Genomic DNA, 20483 nt, shown 5'->3' with positions numbered 1-20483 from the left:
AGGTCACACAATGGATTCCGTATCTCCCTCCTTGCTTCTGTTTTCTTCCTCATTTCTGTTCATTATCCCAAGCTGATTCATCTCTTCCTGCCCATGTATGAGTAACACAAAAACTGAGTGGGATTTGTTTTCTGGCAAGTAGTAACTGTGTACAACTTATAATAACTATTGCATTTATTCAATGATTACAATGTGCCAAGCATGGGGTAAATATAAGACAATCAATTTGGATACTCTCCTATGTGGGGGATCATAGTCTAAGGCAGAAAGGGGGCAGGTATTTTTTCCCCATTTTTGCAGATGAAGGAATGGAGGCACAAAGAGCTTCAGTGACTTGCCCAAGGTAATACAGCTGGCATATAGTGGAATTGAGTTTTAAACCCGGCTTTTCTGGCTTCCTATTCCATGCCCTTCCAGGCCATGCTACCTATGTTAGACTCAAGACTAACCCTGTCTTTCCACTGAGCAGCGTGACTCAGTTGAAAGAGCACAGGCTTTGGAGCCAGAGGTCATGGGTTCAAATCCCGGCTCTGCCAATTGTCAGCTGTGTGACTTTGGGCAAGTTACTTAACTTCTCTGTACCTCAATTTACTCATCTGTAAAATGGGGGTTAAGACTGTGATCCCCACCTGGGACAACCTGATCACCTGGTAACCTCCCCAGTGCTTAGAACAGTGATTTGCACATAGTAAGCGTTTAATAAATGCCATTATTATTATTATTGCTTGCTGTGTGACCTTGGGCAAATCATTTAACTTTTCTGTACTTTAGCTTCCTCATCTGTAAAATGGGGGATTAAATACCTGTTCTTTCTCCCCTATAATTTGTGAGCCCTATGTGGTATAAGAACTGTGCCTGATCTGATTGTATTATATCGATCACAGCAGTTAACACAGTGGTTGACACATAGCAAGCCCTTAACAAACACAAATAACTACTATTATTATTATTACCGAGTCAGAAATTTTCCCGACTCCTAGTTTTGATCTTTGGCTGCTGTGTTCCAAAGCTCCCCTTACGAGGGTAGATCTTAGGGTCTCCAAGGAATGAAAGTTTTAATGAGTTTTCCAATCATCTTTCTGCTGAGCAAGAGAAGACTTTAGTGTCTATTCAGGTCTTGGTTCTCCCCGAGAGGTTTAAGTTGGGTTACATGTAAAACCGGTCCTGATGTCTGTCTGGGATGCATGCAGAATTTTTGACGTTAGCAGTGGACAGTGTCTGTCCTCAGGAAGGATGTCCCTTCAACTCCCATCATCCCAGGAGTCCAGCTCTTCTCTCTACCAATGACTAAATCCAGGCTCTCCTATACAACCACATCCTAACCAGAGTTGAACTGTCTGCATCACCTTTTGGTGAACAAAGTCTTGCCATCTTCTTCGGTGACTTTGCTAACGAGGGGCAGTCATCTCGGAGAATAAGATCCAGGGAAGGAGGCCTAGGGGTGGAGATCCAAGTGGCACCAAAGTGGTCTGACTTGAACGCACTTTGGACAGAACTAGACACAGGAGGCTGAAGGTCAACTGCTGCATCACTCAGGTACAAAATCCCAGAACGCAGATTTCACGTTGCTTCCTGGAAAGCTTGGGGACTGGTTAGAGATTTTTTTCTGGCTCTCTTGAATGTTTGGGATCGACCACATGTCTGGAAGCCTTGACAGGGAAAGAATTTGAAGAGTGCTATTCCTGGGCCATGTCGCATGTGAGTACGGATAAATGGCAGCAATTTTCTTTGGTTTTCTAGTGTCATGTCTAGGAAAGGATTTGGGGAAAAGGTGGAAATGTCCTGCCCCGTAAATGGGAGCAGGGGACCCATATCCATTGAGCCCAGGCGAGGCCTTTGGCCCAGAGGGTTCAGGGAATGTGTCGATCAACTCTGTTGTATTGTACACTGCCAAGCACTTAGTACAGGGCTCTGCACATTTTAAACGCTCTACAAATAAAGTTGATTGATTTAAATCAATCAGTGCAGTGGATCTATCTGCCCTCACTCCTACCATGGCCTAAGACTGCTCCTCTCCTATACCCCCATAATGTCACACAAGGTACCCCTGAACGTGACAGTCTGGATGGGATTAGCTCTTGGCAAAAATGAAAAGGTGAGACATAGCAGGTGGAATCTGGGTGCCCCAGTGCTTAGTAGAGTGCTCTTCACAAATTAAGGTCCCGATGAATGCCACTGATGGAGTGTTTCGCTGTTTCCCATCTGTCTCCGGAAAAGGGCTTCTATTGCCCGTCATCGTCCTCCCATCCATACACACCTAGAGTGGCTCCCTCCCCCCACCCCAGTCTGCTGGGGGGTCTAATCCTCCGTTCCAGTCTCTTGAGTTCAAGACAGGGAGAGGGAGGGATGCTGAGTGGCAATTCTTGAGATCTCCAGGTTTCTCCAATTCCTCCTTTCTCCTGTCCCCCTCCCTCCCACTGCCCCACAGGAAGACTTCGTACCACCTCCCGCTCAGCTGGAAGAGACTGTTGGAGTGAGAGAGTGGGAGAGGAGAGCTGGTAGGAAGAAGAGAGGAGAGAGAATAGTTGCTTCTCTAATTGCTGACTAATTGACTGACTCTCTGGGACTGAATGAATGAGAAAAGAGACTCTACTTAAGCTTGTCTCGTTTATGCTGTAGCGTCGCCTCCGACCCATAGTGACTCCATGAACATATCTCTCCCAGAATGACCCACCTCCATCTGCAATCTTTCTGGTAGTGGATCCGCAGAGTTTTCTTGGTAAAAAGAAAGTGGTTTGCCATTGTCTCCTTTTGCGCAGTAAACTTGAGTCTCCACCCTTGACTCTCTTCCATGCTGTTCCTGTACAGGACAGGTGAATTTTGACTTGAGCAGATTGCTTTCCACTTGCTAGCCATGGCCCAAGCTAGGAATGGAAGGGGTATCTGCTTGACTCTCCCTCCCGTAGTCAAGACTGGTAGTGTACTGGAAACGCTCCAGGTGTGACCTGGAGAGGGGATCTACTTATGCAGAGACCTCTAATTCCTGGTCATGGAGAGGGTCATATCTACGCCTCTCCATAAAAAATAATTGTATTTGTTAAGTACCTACTATGTGCCAGGCTCTGTAATAAATGCTGGAGTAGATACAAGCTAATCAAGTTGGACACATGTCCATGTCCCATCTGGGGCTCAAAGACTAAATCCCCATTTGTCAGATGAGGGAACTGAGGCACAGAGAAAAGAAGTGAAGTGACTTGTCCAAGGTCATAAAGCAGACAAGTGGGAGAGCAGGAATTAGAACTCAGGTTCTCTGACTCCCAGTCCCGGGTTCTTCCCATTAGGCAACATCTGCTTCTTATAGAGGATGACTTCCCAACTTTGATCCGTGACTGAAAAACCTACGGGTCAGGTCAAGTCTTCTTAAAACCAACAACAATACTATCAAGTGCTGTCGAGTCATTTCCGTTTCATAGTGACTTTATGGATATATTTTCTCCAGAACGTCCTATCTTCTGCCAGAATCCATAACCTTAACAGTTCTTCTGTTATCGTTGTTATGGTCCCAATCCATCTAACTGCTGGATTGACTCTTCCATTTTTTCCCTGGACTTTCCCTAACATTAGTGTCTTTGGCATTTATTAAGCATTTATTAAGCACTTACTGGCCTCTCAGGGTTGCACCTGGAGAGTTTCCAGTACTCTACCAGTCTCGACTATGAGAGGAAGAGTAAATCAAAGGCATATCCATTCCATTCTTAGCTTGGGCAGTGGCTAACGAGTGGAAGGCAATCTGCTACAAGTAAAAACTCACCTGCGCTGGGCAGCAGCGGCATGAGAAAGAGTCGAGGGTGGAGACTCAGCTTTACAGCACGGAAGGAGGCAATGGAAAACTGCTTCCGTGTTTTTACCAAGAAAACTATGAATATGCTACCCCAATGAATGCAGACGGAGGTGGGACAAGCTGGGAGAGATGTGTCCATGGCGTTGCTATTGGTTGGACACGACTCGACAGCAAATGACAACAACAAGCACTTACTATGTACTGTATCATCCTCTCAGACAAATCTTACAAACTTATGTAGTAGTAGTAGTAATAGTATTCATAAAACACTTATGGTGGGTGTGCAGAGCACTTTTCTGAGCACAAGGAAAAGCATTTATGCATATAACAATAATAATAATTATTATTATAACCTTTAGCTCTTAAGTGCTTACTTATGTTCCAAGCACGTGGGTATACCCAAGGCAATCATATCCCAGTGTCTTCTCAGTTTCTGATAAGCATATTTATTTTGGGTGCAAGCTCTTAGTGGGCTGGGAATTTTTTCACTTCACTATTCTACATTGCCCAAACACCTAGTTCACTGCATCACATGAGATTGAAGTTTGATAAATCCTTACACTACCAAGTGTCCAGGTAGATATACGATAATCAGATTAGATATTGTCCTTGCTCCACCTGAGGCACACATTCTAAGAGGGAGGGGAATACAGGCATGCCATCCCATTTTACAGATAAAGAAACCGAGACACAGTTTCAGCTCTGCTTCAGGTGAGCAGTGTAGTCTGGGGAAACGCTGACAATCTGAGAGACCTTAATCAACAGGAATTTCAGCGGAAGGGATTTGGGTTAGACATTAAGGCTAGACATCCATCCATTCATTCAATCATATTTATTGAGCACTTACTGTGTGCAGAGGGCAGGGTACAATATAACAATAAACAGACACATTACCCTCCCACGATGAGTTTACGGTTTAGAGGGGGAAACAGACTTTAATATAAATACATAAATTACATATATGTACATGAGTGCTGCGGAGGAGGGAGTGAGAATGAATAAAGGGAACAAATCAGAGTGATGCAGAAGGGAGTGGTAGAAGACAAAAGGGTTTAGTCAAGGAAGGATTCTTGTTGGAGATGTGCCTTCAATAAGACTTTGAAGTGGGGTAGAGTAGTCGTCTGTTGGATTTGAGAGGGAGGGCATTCCAGGCCAGAGGGAGGACGTGGAGGAAGGGTAGGCAGTGAGATAAATGAAGTCGAAGTACAGTAAGAAGGTTAGCATTCGAGGAGCGAAGTGTGTGTGTGGGTTATAGTAGGAGACTAGTGAGGTGAAGTAGGAGGGGGCAAAGTGATTGAGACATTGAAGAGTAGCATGACCTAATGGAGAGTACATGGACCTGGGAGTCAGAGAACTTGGGTTCTAATCCTACTTTTCTGCTCTGTGACCTTGGACAAGTCACTTAACCCTATCTCGGTGCCTTAGTTCCAGCATTGGCAAATTGGGCATTCAAGGCATGTTCTCCCTCCTACTTAGACTGTAATCCTTATGTTGTTGTTGTCTTATGCTGTCGAGTCTTGTCCGACTCATAGCGATGCCATGGACACATCTCTCCCAGAATTCCCCCACCTCGATCCACAATCATTCTGGTAGCGTATCCAAAGTTTTCTTAGTAAAAATATGGAAGTGGTTTACAATTGCCTCCTTTCACACGTTAAACCTGAGTCTCCAACCTCGACATTCTCCTTACCGCTGCTGCCCAACACAGAGGAGCTTTGACTTGTAGCAGATTGCCTTCCACTAATTAGCCACAGCCCAAGCTAAGAATTCTTTCATTCAATCGTGTTTACTTAGCGCTTACAATGTGCAGAGAATTGTACTAATCGCTTGGGAAGTACAAGTTGGCAACATATAGAAACGGTCCCTACCCAACAATGGGCTCACATTCTAGAAGGGGCAGACAGACAACAAAACAAATAATGTAGACAGGTGTCAAGTCGTCAGAACAAATAGAATTAATGCTAAATGCACATCATTAACAAAATAAATAGCATAGTAAATATGTACAAGTAAAATAAATAGAATAATAAATCTGTACAAACAGATATAGGTGCTGTAGGGACGGGTAAGAGGTAGGGCGGGGGGCTGGGGAGGAGGAGAGGAAAAAGGGGGATCACTCAGAGAAGGCCTCTTGGAGGAGGCAAGCTCTCAGTAGGGCTTTGAAGGGAGGAGGAGGCTAGCTTGGCGGATATGTGGAGGGAGGGCATTCCAAGCCAGGGGGAGGACGTGGGCTGGGGGTCGATGGCGCGACAGGTGAGAACGACATACAGTGAGGAGGCTAGCGGCAGAGGGGCAGAGGGTGTGGGCTGGGCTGTAGAAAGGGAGAAGGGTGGTGAAGTAGGAGGGGAGGAGGTGATGGAGAGCCTTGAAGCCGAGAGTGAGAAGTTTTTGCTTGATGTGTAGGTTGACAGGCAGCCACTGGAGATTATTGAGGAGGGGAGTAACATGTCTAGAGCATTTCTGCACAAAGATTATCTGGGCAGCAGCGTGAAGTATAGACTGAAGTGGGGAGAGGCAGGAGGATGGGAGATCATAGAGGAGGCTGATGCAGTAATCCAGTCGGGATTAAATGACAGATTGAAACAGCAAAGTAGCGATTTGCATGGAGTGGAAAGGGCGGATCTTGGCGATGTTGTGGAGGTGAGACCGGCAGGTTTTGGTGACAGATTGGATGTGAAGAGTGAAGAAGAGAGTGGAGTCGAGGATGACACCAGGGTTGCGGGCCTGTAAGATGGGAAGGATGGTAGTGCCGTCTACAGTGACGAGAAAGTCAGGGAGAGGACAGGGTTTGGGAGGGAAGATAAGGAGTTCAGTTTTGGACATATTGAGTTTTATATGGCGGCAGACATCCAGGTGGAGATGTCCTGAAGGCAGGAGGAGATACGAGCCTGGAGGGAGGGAGAGAGCAGGGTCAGAGATGTAGATTTGGGTGTCATCAACGAAGAGATGATAGTTGAAGCCGTGGGAGCGATTGAGTTCACCAAGGCAGTACGTGTCGATAGAGAACAGAAGGGGACCAAGAACTGACCCTTGAGGAACCCCTACAGTAAGGGGATGGGAGGGGGAGGAGGATCCCACAAAGGAGACTGAGAATGAACGGCTGGAGAGATAAGAGGAGAACCAGGAGAGGATGGAATCTGTGAAGCCAAGGTTGGATAGCATGTTGAGGAGAAGAGGGTGGTCCACAGTGTCGAAGGCAGCTGTGAGGTCGAGGAGGATTAGGATAGAGTAGGAGCCGTTGGATTTGGCAAGAAGGAGGTCAATGGAGACCTTTGAGAGGGCAGTTTCGGTGGAGAGAGGGGACGGAAGCCAGATTGGAGGGGGTCAAGGAGATAGTTGACTTTGAGGAATTCGAGGCATCGGGTTTAGGCGATTCGTTCTAGGAGTTTGGATAGGAATTGTAGGAGGGAGATAGGGCGATAACTAGAAGGGGAGGTGGGGTCAAGAGAGGGGTGTTTTTAGAATGGGGGTGATCTGGCCATGTTTGAAAGCACAGGGAGCAGAACAAGTGGACATTGAGCGGTTGAAGATGGAAGTTAAGGAGGGGAGGAGAGAAGGAGCGAGAGATATGAAAAGATGAGAGGGAATGGTCCTGAAGCATAGGTGGATAGAGTAGCACTTGAAAGGAGGTAGGAGATCTCATCTGAAGATACTGCTGAGAAGGATGGGAGAGTAGCAGAGAGGGTTGAGAACGCAGGGGATGAAGAAGGGGGAGGTGTGACTTTGGGGAGCTCAGACTTGATGGAGTTAATTTTGCTAATAAAGTAGGAGGCCAGATCGTGGTGGGTGAGGGATGGAGGAGGAGGAGGAACGGGGGGCCTGAGAAGGGAGTTAAATGTATGGAACAGCTTACGGGGATGATGGGCATGGGTGTCAATAAGGGAGGATAAATAGTTTTGCCTGGCAGAGGAGAGGGCAGAGTTAAGGCAGGAAAGGATAAACTTGAAGTGAACAAGTTTGGCTTGGTGTTTAGACTTTCGCCAGCAGCTTTCAGCAGCTCGAGCATAAGAGCAAAGGAGGCGGACAGTGGCAGTGATCCAAGGCTGTGGGTTAGTGGTACGAGAGTGGCGAAGGGAAAGGGGAGTGAGTGAGTTGTTGAGTAGAGAGGGTAGAGTTGAGAGCAGTAATCTGGTCATCAAATTTGGGTAGAGAGGAAAGGGATGCGAGGTGGGATGTGATGCGCTGAGAAAGATGGATTGGGTCGAGAGAGCAGAGGTCTCTGTAAGGTAAGAATGGAGTGGGTATGCCTCTGCTTGACTCTCCCTCCCGTAGTCGAGACTGGTAGAGCTCTGGAAACTCTCCAGGTGCTACACTGAGAGGTGGATCCCTATGTAGGATCTGAATATCCTTTATCCACCCCAGTGCCAGTGCTTGACATAGTGCTTGCACATAGTAAGCACTTAACAAAGTATGGTCCTGAGAGTTAGAAGAAACTGGGTTCTAATCCTGGCTCTGCCTCTTGTCTTCTCGGTGACTTTGGGCAAATCACTTCACTTCTCTGTGTCTCAATTGTCTCATCTGTTAAACGGGTATTAAGACTGTGATCCTCATGTGGGGCATGGACTCTGTCCAACCCGATTCTCTTCTAGCTACCTCATTGCTTAGTACAGTGTCAGGCACATAGAAAGTTCTTAACTATTATCATTTTAAAATAACTACCTTAATTATTTTTAAAGTTTTGAGACTGGAAATTAGTCAACCTGATCGGAGGTAGAGGGATGTCAGTCTATTGTATTGATCTCTTACGGTTTGCAGAGCACTAATAAGCTCTTGCGATAGTATAGTATAACAATGTAACAGACACATTCCCTGTCTACACTGAGCTTAAAGTCTAGAGAATAGACAAGATAGCCTACCTAGCTCATTAAGGGAAGGGAATGTGCCTGCTAATTCTGTTGTATTTTACTCTCCCAAGTACTTAGTACAGTGTTCTGCACATTACCTTGTCTTTTGCTGTCGAGTCATCTACGACCCGTAGTGTCTTCATGGATACATAATAATAATAAAAATAATAATGGTATTTTTTAAGCGTGTACAATGTGCCAAACACTGTTCTAAGCGCTGGGGTAGATACATGGTAATCAAATTGTCCCACGTGACGTCCACAGTCTTAATCCCCATTTTACAGATGATGTGAGGCCCAGAGAAGTGAGGTGGCCTTCCCAAAGTCATACAGCTGATAAGTGGCATATACGGGATTAGAACCCACGACCTCTGACTTCCAAGAGCATGCTCTTTCCATTAAGCCACGCTGCCTCTCCAAGAAAGTCGCTGTGAGCAGGATTCGAACCTGCGAGGGGAAATCCCATTGGATTTCAGGTCCAACGTCTTAACCCCTCTGCCATCACAGCACATCTCTCCCACAACACCTCACCTCCGTCTTCAATCGTTCTGGTAGTGTACCCATAGAGTTTTCTTGGTAAAAATACATAAATGGCTGACCACCGCCTTCTTCCATGCAGTAAACATGTGTCTCTGCCCTCGATTCTCTCCCATGCCGCTGCTGCCCTAGCACAGGTGAATTTGGACTTGTAGCAGATTGCCTTCCACTCCCTAGCCACTTCCCAAACTGGGAATAAAATGGGTATGCCTCTTCGTGACTCTACCTCCCATATCCGGGACTGGTAGAGTACTGGAAACTCTCCAGGTGCGATCCTGAGAGGGGGTTCAGCAAATAGTAAGTACTAAATAAATTTGATTGATTGATTGGCCCTTTCCAGACTAAAGGCTCTGTGATATTGTGGCTGTTTTCTCCCCTGTGACTCTCCCCAGAGAAAGTGCTGAGACAGGATGGGAACAAAGAATTGGACAGCAGTAACTGAAATCATTTTAGTGGGCATCCCCACTACTCAAGAACTTGGCGTTTTCCTCTTCCTCGTCTTTCTGCCTACATGGTGACAGTCCTGGGCAATCTCCTCATCATCATGCTGATCAGTCTGGATTACCGTCTCCACTCACCCATGTATTTCTTCCTCAGCCACTTCTCCTTTAGCGAAATCCTAACCACGACATGCGTCGTGCCCAGGATGCTGGCCGACTTCCTGTCAAAGAGGAAGTCCATGCCTTTTCATGAGTGGTTCACTCAGTTTTACTTCTACTTCCTCTTTGGCAGCACCGAGTTCATCTTCTTTACCATCATATCATATGACGGTTACGTGGCTATCTGCCATCCCCTGCGATATCCCGCCACCTTGACTCGCCCACTCTGCGCTCGACTCGTCACCCTAGCATGGGTTGGGTCCTTCCTCCTCATCCTCCCATCCATCCTCTTGAGGTCCCGCCTGCCCTTTTGCGGGCCCAACATCATCGACCATTTCTTCTGTGACAGCGCCCCCTTCCTAAACCTCGCCTGTGCTGACGTCACCTTCATTGAGCTTCTTGACTTCGTCGTCTCCCTGGTGCTGCTGATCGGCTCTCTGGCAATGACCATTATCTCCTACGTCTATGTCATCTTCACCATCCTCAAGATCCCCTCTGGTGAGGGCCGACAGAAGGCTTTCTCCACCTGTGCCTCTCATTTTACCGTAGTCTCCATGGGCTACGGGATTTACATTTTTGTCTATGTCCGGCCCTCTCAGAAGCAATCCCTGCATCTAAACAAGATCCTTTTTGTCCTCTCTAGCATGGTCACCCCTCTCCTGAACCCCTTCATATTCAGCCTGCGCAACGAAACAATGAAGAAAGCATTGAGCGAGGCTCTGGGAAGAGTCCAGGCCTTCACAAAGGACCTGAGGGTGATCCCTGTGAAGAATTCAAATCCCTGCAGGTTTCAGTCCTGACTGGAAGTGTGCCTGCATTTGGCGGAAGGGCTGGCCTCTCGTTTTTTTAAAATGATATTTGTTAGGCGCTTACAATGTTCCAGGCACTGTACTAAGCACTGGGGTAAATGCATCCAAATCAGGTCAGCACTCCCTGCTAATATCACTTACCAACTCTTTTTCACTGTACTCTCCAAAGCGCTGAATCCAGAGCTCTGAACACAGTAAGCAGTCAATAAATAGCATTGATTGAGAGATTTGGAAGTCCAGAGTTTTAAATATTTTTAAAGAACTTCCAAATCTCGTGGGCTGGTGGAAATACTAGTGTGAACCGAGAGACCAGACTTCAAATCCTGGCTCCACCACTTGGCCGCTGTGTGACTTTGTACAAACCACTTGACTTCTCAGTGCCTCAGTTTCCTCAGTAGGAAAACATGGTTTAATTACCCACTCTCCCTCTTAGGTTGTGAGCCCCATGCAGGTCAGGAACTTGGCACAATCTATCAATCAGTCAGTGGTATTTGTTGAGTGCTTACCGTGTGCAGAGGATTGAACTAAATGCTTGAGAGAGTTCAATACAACAGAGTTGGTAGACATTTTCTCTGCTCACAGTGAGTTTACAGCCTCACACGCTTACATATAAGCTTATAAATATGCACTTGAGAAATTCCACACTCACCATTATGATTACCAAAGGTATTATTATTATTATTATTGCTATTACCATGCCATCCCGGATACCATGGGTACTCTACACATTTTTGAAAGGTGCCCAGGAGGATGGAGAGGAAGGACAGGAGCCTCTCAACTCACCTCTCCAACCCCGCCATAGATGATGTATTTCAGCCTTCCTGTCCCGCCATCGACCCCCGGCCCATGTCCCCCCCCGGGCCTGGAATGCCCTCCCTCTGCCCATCCGCCAAGCTAGCTCTCTTCCTCCCTTCAAGGCCCTACTGAGAGCTCATCTCCTCCAGGAGGCCTTCCCAGACTGAGCCCCTTCCTCTCCCCCTCGTCCCCCTCGCCATCCCCCGCATCTTACCTCCTTCCCTTCCCCACAGCACCTGTATATATGTATATATGTTTGTACATATTTATTACTCTATTTATTTACTTATTTATCTTACTTGTACATATCTATTCTATTTATTTTATTTTGTTAGTATGTTTAGTTTTGTTCTCCGTCTCCCCCTTCTAGGCTGTGAGCCCGCTTTTGGGTAGGGACTGTCTCTATGTGTTGCCAGCTTGTACTTCCCAAGCGCTTAGTACAGTGCCCTGCACACGGTAAGCGCTCAATAAATACGATTGATTGATTGATTGATTGATTAGATGATGAAAATGAAAGGTGGGTTGACAAGGCTCATGGATTGTCCAAGGCTGAGGTCTCCCTGTTGTACCCAATCTGTCAGGAGTGGTGGAGATTGAGAGCAGCAGACCATGTGAGAACATCTAGCAGAGAGGTCATGGGGGGAGGGAAAGAAGGAGAAAGCCATAAGACTGAATGGGGAAGTACACTATTAACTTAATGGAGGTGATGAGAAGAATTTGGGATTATTAAGCATATTCTTTGGTTATTCGCCTGGTACTCCATGACTCATTCATTATAATATTTTGTATTCACCCAGATCTCTAGACTGTAAGCCCGTTGTGGGTAGGGAATGTGACTGCCAATTTTATAGTTTTGAACTCTCCAAAGCACTTAGTACTTTGCACTGCACGTAGAATTTGCTTAATAAATATTATTGATGATAATGATGATCTCTTTCCCTTAAATAACATCAAAAGCATCAATACCTTACACTTCACGACTTGTGAAGCACATGCCCCGAAGTATAAACTTCTCTACCCCTTTTCATAGCCTTCTCATACGTTATGAGATTTAACATATGATTTAACCATTTACATGCAATTCGTAACAACACATAGCAAGACAGGATCATTATCAGTGATATTCTGGAATATAATTAGACAAAGCATTAAGGCAATCAATATGTATCACATGAAACCTTTGCTGGACGGGATGTTGAGAAGAATGGATGACAGCAGGATCCCCAAATACGGTTCTATGGTGAGCAGAAATGGGTGTGATGGGTATGGACAACAGCAGAATACCCAAACAACTGTCCTATGGTGAGCTGAAGTAGGGTAACCACTGAAAGGATAGAGCAAATAGAAATATTTTAAGATCACAATGAAGCCACTAAGATGTTCTCCAGAAGTGGACAGTGGGAAGATATCACAAAAGCCAGACAAACTACTCCCATGGCATGAATTTCCAAACTGCTTTCATTCCACTTACCCCCATCTCTCAGACTTCTTGAAATCAATGGGAACTCTTCGTGAGGGAGACATAAGGAGGTGACAGACAGTCATTCAATTGCTTCCCTTTCCCTTTCCCCCTAAGAACACTGTTCTGGCTTGATATGTGCTTTCAAATACTACAGTGGTTTACGTAACCCCGCCGCACCCATTGAAAAGTACCATCAGTGGTTCATATGATCCGCTAGTTGTAGAGTACCACTAGTATTTTATGTGACCCCCCCATGTGATCTGTATTGTAGAAAGAGTAGTTCATGTGACCCTCATTGATGAGTATCACCAGTGGTTCATGTAACCCCCATTGAAGAGTCAATCAGTCACTCAGTCAGTCAGTTATATTTATTGAGCAGCACTTACTGTGTACAGAGCACTGTACTAAGCACTAGGGATACTACAATATAACAGATGCATTATCTGCCCACAACAAGTGCACAGTCTCGGGGGTACTATCAGTGGTTTATGTGACCCCGATTGAAGAGTATGATCAATGGTCCCCATCACCCCATTCATAAGTAGCCCCATTGCATAAAACCAGCAGGGTGATGGAGTGAGACCAATGAGACCCTTTCTTCCTCCTATTTACTTTAGTTGCTATTATTCCTCTTGAAGACCTTCCTCAGGATCTCTCTGAAGTCCCTGTTCCTCAGGCTATAGATGAGCAGCGAGGTCACCACCATGTAGAACATAGAGATGACCTTGTTGGGAAGGCACTTGGCCAGAAATACATGGAGATCTTGGTCCCATAATAGATAGTGACCGCAACCGAGTGGGAACTGCAGGTGGAAAAGGCCCGATGCAGAGGGGATCTTCAAGATGGTGGACACAATGAAGACTTAGGAGAACAAAGTCAGGAGGAAGCAGATACACAACACCAAAACGAACAGGACGAAGTTGACCACCTCTGTAGCAACCGTGCTGGAGCATGAGAGCTGCATTAGATGAAGGAGGTCACAGAAGAAGTGATCGATCTGGTTGGTCCCACAGAACCTCAACTTGGAGATCATCAAGGAGGGAATGAGGGTGGTCCAGGTTCTGGCCACCCAAGACCCCACCACCAATTTCGTGCAGGCTCCCAGGCTCATCAAGACGGTATAGTGGAGAAGGTTACAAATAGCCAAGTAATGGTCCTAGGTCATCGTGGTCAGTAGGAAGCATTGCTTGGCCCCAAAGAAGACAAAGAAGTAGAGTTGTGTCATGCAGGCCAGGGAGGAGATGGCCCATCTCCAATACAGCAGGCTGGTCAGGAGCATGGAGGAGATAGTCATTGTGTACCAGATCTCCAGGAAAGAGAGATGCTTGAGGAAGGTGTACATTGGGGTGTTGAGCCAAGGATTCTGACGGTCAGGAGGTACATGAGGAGGAAACCAGGGAACATTAGGGCCTGTAGGGCTGAGAGATTCTGAAAACCCAGAAGGTGGAACTCTCCTAGAGTGGATGAGTTCCTGGGTTCCATCACCTAAGTGTGGAACTAACAGCAATAATAATAATTGAGGCACTTGTTGAGTGCTTACTATGTGCCAGGCACAGTATTGAGCACTGGGGTGGGTACAAACAAATAGGATTGTGCATAGTCCCTGTCCCACGTGGGGGTCTCAGCCTCAATTTCTATTTTGCAGATGAGGTAAGTGAGGCACAGAGAAGTGACGTGACTTGGCCAAGGTCACACAACAGAGAAGTGGCAGAGGTGGGATTAGAACCCATGGTCTTCTGAGTCTCAGGCCCATGCTCCATCAGGAAAGGAAGACGTGGAGGAAAGCAGGTAATTCCATTGTTTTTTAAAATGGAATTTGTTAAGATCTTACTATGTGCTAGACACTGTACTAAGCACTGGGGTAGATACAAGATCATCAGGTTGGACACAGTCCATGTCCCACATGGGGCTCACAGTCTCAATCTTGTCCTCAAGCTTTCCAAGATCTTCTGCCAGAGGGTTATGTGAGTCAGCATCGCCTAGGTAAACAGCATGGCCTAGTGGGCCTGGGAGTCAGAAGGATCTGGGTTCTATTCCTGACTCTGCACTTGTCTGCTATGTGTCCTTGGGCAAGTCACTTCACTTCTCCGTGTCTCAGTTACCTCATCTGTAAAATGGGGATTAAAACTTTAAGCCCCTGTTGGGCAAGGATCGTTTTTAACCCGATTAGCTTGTATCTACCACAGAGCTTAGAAAAGTTCTTGACATATAGTAACCACTTAACAAATACTATATCATTATTATTATTATTATTATTAGTAGTAGTAGTAGTATTTGCTCCTGGGCTCTGTCACCTAAAGGGGGGATTGGGAAGGAAGGTCAGAGTTTGAAGTGGAGGACATTAGGTAAATCCTTTTTTTAATGGTATTTGCTAAACGTTTACTATGTGTCAGGCACTGAACTAAGTGCTAGATGATCAGATTGGAAACAGCCCGTGTCCCACATGGGGTTCACAGTCATAATCCCCATTTAACGGATGAGGGATGAGCACAGAGAAGTGAAGTGACTTGCCCAAGGTCAAACAGCAGACAAGTGGTGGAGCCTGGATTAGAACCCAGAATTTTTGACTCCCAGGCCCATGCTCTCTCTATCAGACCACCCTGATTCTTTATGGGCAGGGAATGTTTCTACCAACTCTGTTTTACTGTAAGCTCCCAATTTCTTAGTTCAGTGCTCTGCACATAGTAAGTGCTCAGTAAATACCATTGATTGCCAAATGAGGAGGCAAGCTGGAAGTTGCAAAAATCCACCTAATAACAATAACAGTGATGGTGTTTATTGAGTGCCAAGAACTGTGTTAAGTGCTGGGGTAGTGTATCCATACAATTTTCTTAGCAAAAATACGGACGTGGCTTACCATTGCCTTCTTCAGCGCAGTGAACCTGAGTCTCCGCCATCGACTCTCCCTCATGCTGCTGCTGCCCAGCATGGGTGAGTTTTGACTTGTAGCAGATTTGCCTTCCACTTGCCAGCCACTGGCCAAGCTAGGAATGGAATGGTTATGCCTCTGCTTGACTCTCCTTCCCATAGTACTGGAAACTCCCCAAGTGCGACCCTGAGAGAGAGTGTTGTGATCACGTCAGCCATAATTGAGACTTTGTGAGAACTTAATAATAATAATAATAATTATGGTACTTGTTAAGCACTTACCATATTACAAGCACTGTTCTAAGCGCTAGGGTAGATACAAGGTAACTTCATAATGTGCTCCTTGTGGGCAGGGACTATGGCAGCCAACTCTGTTGTTTTGTACTCTCCTAAGCATTTAGTACAGTGCTCTGCACACAGTAAACACACCTCTAGACTCTAAGCTCATTTTGAGAAAGGAATGTGTCTGTTTATTGTTGTATTGTAAAGCAGACAATAATACAAGCACTTAGTACAGTGTATCACACACAGTAAATGCTTATTAAATATGGTTGAATGAGGGGGAGAGTATAATCAAGTCCTTTGGGCAGGTTCTCAGTCCTGAAATCTCAGGAGAAAAACTCCTTCATTCATTCAATCATATTTATTGAGCACTTACTCTGTGCAAAGCACTGTACTAAGTGCTTGGGAAAGTATAATACAACAACAGACACATTCCCTTCCCACAATGAGCTCACAGTCTGGAGGGGGAGACAGACATTAATATATAAGAATAAATAAATTACAGGTATGTACGTATGTGCTGTGGGGATGGGAGGGCAGATGAATGAAGGGAGCAAGTCAGGGCGACACAGAAGGCAGTGGGAGAAGAGGAGAGGAGGGCTTAGTCAGGGAAGGCTACTTAGAGGAGATGTACCTTCAGTGCGGCTTTGAAGTAGGGGAGAGCAATTATCTGTCTATTAGGAGGAGTATCAGAGTATCAGAATATAATATGAAGGACATTATTATTACTACCAAATAATAACGGTATTTGCTAAGCACGTACTGTGTGCCAGGCACTGTACCAAATGTTGGGGTGAACGCAAATTAATCAGGATAGGAGGATGAGAAAGCCTAGTGGATAGAGCACGGCCCTGGGAGTCAGAGGACCTGAGTTCTAATCTTGACTCTGCCATTTTTGTGCTGTGTGTCCTTGGGCGAGTCACTTCTTTGAACTTCATTTACCTCATCTGTAACATGTGGGACACGTGGGACAAGGACTGTATCTGCTACCTACCTCGACAGTTAGTACACTGCCTGGTGCATAGTAAATGCTTAACAAATCTAATTAAAAAAAAAACCCAAAGAGGTTTCCTCACCAGAAACTATCTGTCTAATATGAAGGGCAGTAATCATAAAGTACAACCAAACTCAGGAATTCAGTGGAATAGGGATGAGGAACTATTACACTTTATTATGACATAAAATTGTGGCACACCTAGCCTCTCTAAACCGGAAGCTCCTTCTACACTGCAACCTTGGTATGGGCAGGAAGTATGTCTATCAACTCAATACCATAAAACCAACCCCAAACCCCAAAATCCCCCCCACAACAAAACTGCTTTTTTGTACTCTCCCGAGTGCTTAATTCAATGCTTGGCACACGGTAAGAACTCAAAAAATATCATTATTGATGATGATGACCAGCAACTTGGAATTCTGGATCCTGTGCTAGCCAGGGCATCTAACTGACTAATTAACTGGGAAGCAGCATGGCGTAGTGGCTAAAGCATGGACCTGAGTGTCAGAAGGTCATGGATTCTAATCCCTAACCCTTCAAAGCCCTTCTGAGAGCTCGCCTCCTCCAGGAGACCTTCCCAGACTGAGCCCCCCTTTTCCTCTGCTCCTCCTCCCCTCCCCATCACCCCTACTCCCTCCCTCTGCTCTACCCCTTCCCTGCCCCACAGCACTTGTGTATATTTTTACATATACATACATATTTAATTGTGTATCTATCTTGAATTCTATTTATCCATTTTGATGGTATTGATGCCTGTCTACTTTTTTGTTTTGTTGTCTGTCTCCCCCTTCTAGACTGTGAGCCCATTGTTGGGTAGGGATTGTCTCTATCTGTTGCCAAATTGTACTTTCCAAGTGCTAAGAACAGTACTCTGCACACAGTAAGCGCTCAATAAATACAATTGAATGAATGAAAGAATCCCGGCTCTGCCACTCTTCTGCTGTGTGGCCTTTGGGCAAGACACATCATTTCCCTGTGCCTCAGTTATGTCATCTGTAAAATGGGGATTAAGACTGTGAGCCGTAGGCAGTACAGGGACTGTGTCCAACATGATTTGCTTGTATCCACCCCAGCTTTTAGTGCGTGCCTGGAACTTAGCAAATACCATAATTATTAATTATTAACTAAGGAAGGATGAGATAGAGTTGGAGAAGGTACAGAGGAGAGTAATTTATCAGATTAAAGGAATGAGAGTAGGCATCCCTATGGGAAAGGATTGACAAGGATAAGACTCTTCGTCCTGGAAAGAAGTCTGAGTTGTGATGTGATTGAAGTTGATGGAATCACAAGGGAAGGGCGGAACCACAAGGAATTGATGCTCACCAACAACAATAATGATGGTATTTGCTAAGCGCTTACTATGTGGCAAGCACTGTTCTAAGCGCTGTGGTAGATACAAGGTAATCAGGTTGTTTCACGTGGGGCTCCCAGTCTCAATCTCCATTTTACAGATAAAGCACCTGAGGCACAGAGAACTGAAGTGACTTGCTAATCCCACAACACATCAGATAAGGAGCATAGCCTAGTGGATAGAGCATGGGCCTGGGAGTCAGAAGGACCTGGGTTCTATTCCTGCCTCTGCCAATTGCTTGCTGTGTGACCTTGGACAAGTCACTTAGCTCCTCTGTGCGTCAATTTCCTCGACTGTATAATGGGGAATAAATACCCATTCTCCCTCCTACTTAAACTGTGATCCCCATGTGGGATGGGGAATGTGTCGACATAATTAACTTGTCTCTACCCCAGTGATTAGAACATTGTTTGACACATAGTAAGTGCTTAACAAATCCCATAAAAAATAAGGTGTATGGCCTGGTGGAAAGGAAGCAGTACTGGGAGTCAGAAGACTTGAGTTCAAATACCAGCTCTGCCACTTGCCTGTTCTGTGACCTTGGGCAAGTCACAACTTCTCTATACCTCAGTTTCCTCATCTGTAAAAACAGGCATTCAGGGGATCCGTTCTTCCTCTCCCTTACACATGAGCCTCTTGTAGGCTAGAAATTGTGTCTGTTCTGACTGTTCTGTAACCACACCACATTTATTATTACAAAGCCAGAATGAGTATTGGTTATTAGAAACCCAATGAAGTTTCTAGATGGTATGTTCAAAACAAACAAAATGAAATAATAAGCAGCATGGCCTACAGGAAAGAGTCCGCGTCTGGGAGTCAGAGGACCTGGATTCTAATTCCAGCTCTGCGATTAGCTTGTCATGTGATCTTGGGCAAGTCACTTCACTTCTCTGTGTCCCAGTTCTCCTATTCTCCCTCCTAGACTGTGAGCCCCATGCATATCAGGGACTGTGCCCAACCCAGTTAACTTGTACCTATCCTAGCTCTTAGAATGGTTTTTGACACAGTAAGCACTTAACAAATACCATGAGCCCCTCCGCCCAAACGATAAAAACGTTCTTCAAAGAGAAAATTCTAGTCACATAAGAAGGTGTGCCAGTTGAAAATAGCATCTGGAATGGATTCTTGCTGGTGACAGGAGGATAGATTAGATGACCTCTCTACCATTAACATTTTAGGGTCTTATTACTAATGATTATAATAAAAAGGGTGTTTATTAAATGCTTATGAGCCAAGCACTGTGCTCAGTGTGGTGGTAGCGAAGCAGCGTGGGAGCACGGGCTTTGGAGTCAGAGGTCATGGTTTCAAATCCCGGCTCCGCCACTTGTCAGCTGTTTGACTTTGGGCAAGTCACTTAACTTGTATGGGCCTCAGTTACCTCATCTGTAAAATGGGGCTGAAGACTGTGAGCCCCCCGTAGAACAACCTGGTCACTTTGTAACCTCCCCAGCGCTTAGAACAGTGCTTTGCACATAGTAAGCGCTCAATAAATGCCATTATTATTTTTATTATAAGAGAAGCAGATCAGATACCGCCGCTGCTCCACATGGAACTCACAGTCAACGGCGTGAGAAAAACAGGTACTTTATCCCCATTTTACAGGTGAGACACAGATAATTAATGTGACTTGTCCAAGTTCACACATCTGGCAAATTATTTTGCCACCGAGGTAGATTTGCAGCGCTCATGGTCTAAAATGTGGAGGAAATGGGTATTTTATCCCCATTTTACAGATGAAGGAACTGAGGCACAGAGAAGTGAAGCGACTTGTCCATGTTCACCCACAGCTGGCAAGTGGTGTGTGGCTACCAACTCTGGTATAGTGTACTCTCCCAAACCCTTAGTACAGTGCTTTGCTCACAGTAAACCCTTAATAAATACAATTGATTGATTGATCTCCTGGGAGAGACATGTAGGGCCCAAGATTATCTTCAAACACTGAGAAACACTGCTAATCCCCCCTTAAACCACGATCTCTCCATCCCCTCAACCACACCCACGCCCATTGGACCTCAGACCTCTTAACTGTCGGTTTCTGTCCTCCCCTACAGTTTCCTACTCTGAACATGGCTCCCGTCCTGGAGATTCACAGAATAGTGGAGTCTGATTTGGAAAGTCATAGGGAGAGACCTCTATTTCAAATGTTCCAGCCACGACTC

General features: G+C 45.6%; 1 protein-coding gene, 3 non-coding genes and 1 pseudogene across 4 annotated transcripts; 2 read left to right on the top strand and 3 right to left on the bottom strand.

Moving 5' to 3' along the window:
* The first annotated feature begins 3603 nt into the window (after positions 1-3603).
* On the top strand, positions 3604-3741 carry LOC119947755. The gene has a single exon (XR_005456552.1). It is a non-coding gene; the product is annotated as a small nucleolar RNA SNORA7 (small nucleolar RNA).
* A 5309-nt stretch (positions 3742-9050) lies between these two features.
* On the bottom strand, positions 9051-9132 carry TRNAS-UGA. The gene has a single exon. It is a non-coding gene; the product is annotated as a tRNA-Ser (tRNA).
* Positions 9133-9308: 176 nt separating this feature from the next.
* LOC119947784 lies at positions 9309-9446 on the bottom strand. Its single transcript, XR_005456580.1, has one exon. It is a non-coding gene; the product is annotated as a small nucleolar RNA SNORA7 (small nucleolar RNA).
* Positions 9447-9672: 226 nt separating this feature from the next.
* Positions 9673-10560, top strand: LOC119947624 (olfactory receptor 6J1-like). Its single transcript, XM_038769204.1, has one exon. The coding sequence runs from the start codon at positions 9673-9675 to the stop codon at positions 10558-10560; it is 888 nt and encodes a 295-aa protein (XP_038625132.1).
* A 2879-nt stretch (positions 10561-13439) lies between these two features.
* LOC119947623 lies at positions 13440-14308 on the bottom strand (annotated as a pseudogene).
* Between the last annotated feature and the right edge of the window lie 6175 nt (positions 14309-20483).

This window comes from Tachyglossus aculeatus, chromosome X5 (assembly GCF_015852505.1).
Source record: "Tachyglossus aculeatus isolate mTacAcu1 chromosome X5, mTacAcu1.pri, whole genome shotgun sequence".
NCBI classification, from domain to species: domain Eukaryota; kingdom Metazoa; phylum Chordata; class Mammalia; order Monotremata; family Tachyglossidae; genus Tachyglossus; species Tachyglossus aculeatus.
The sequence above is the reverse complement of the archived record's forward strand: the minus strand, read 5'-3'. Positions and strand labels throughout refer to the sequence as shown.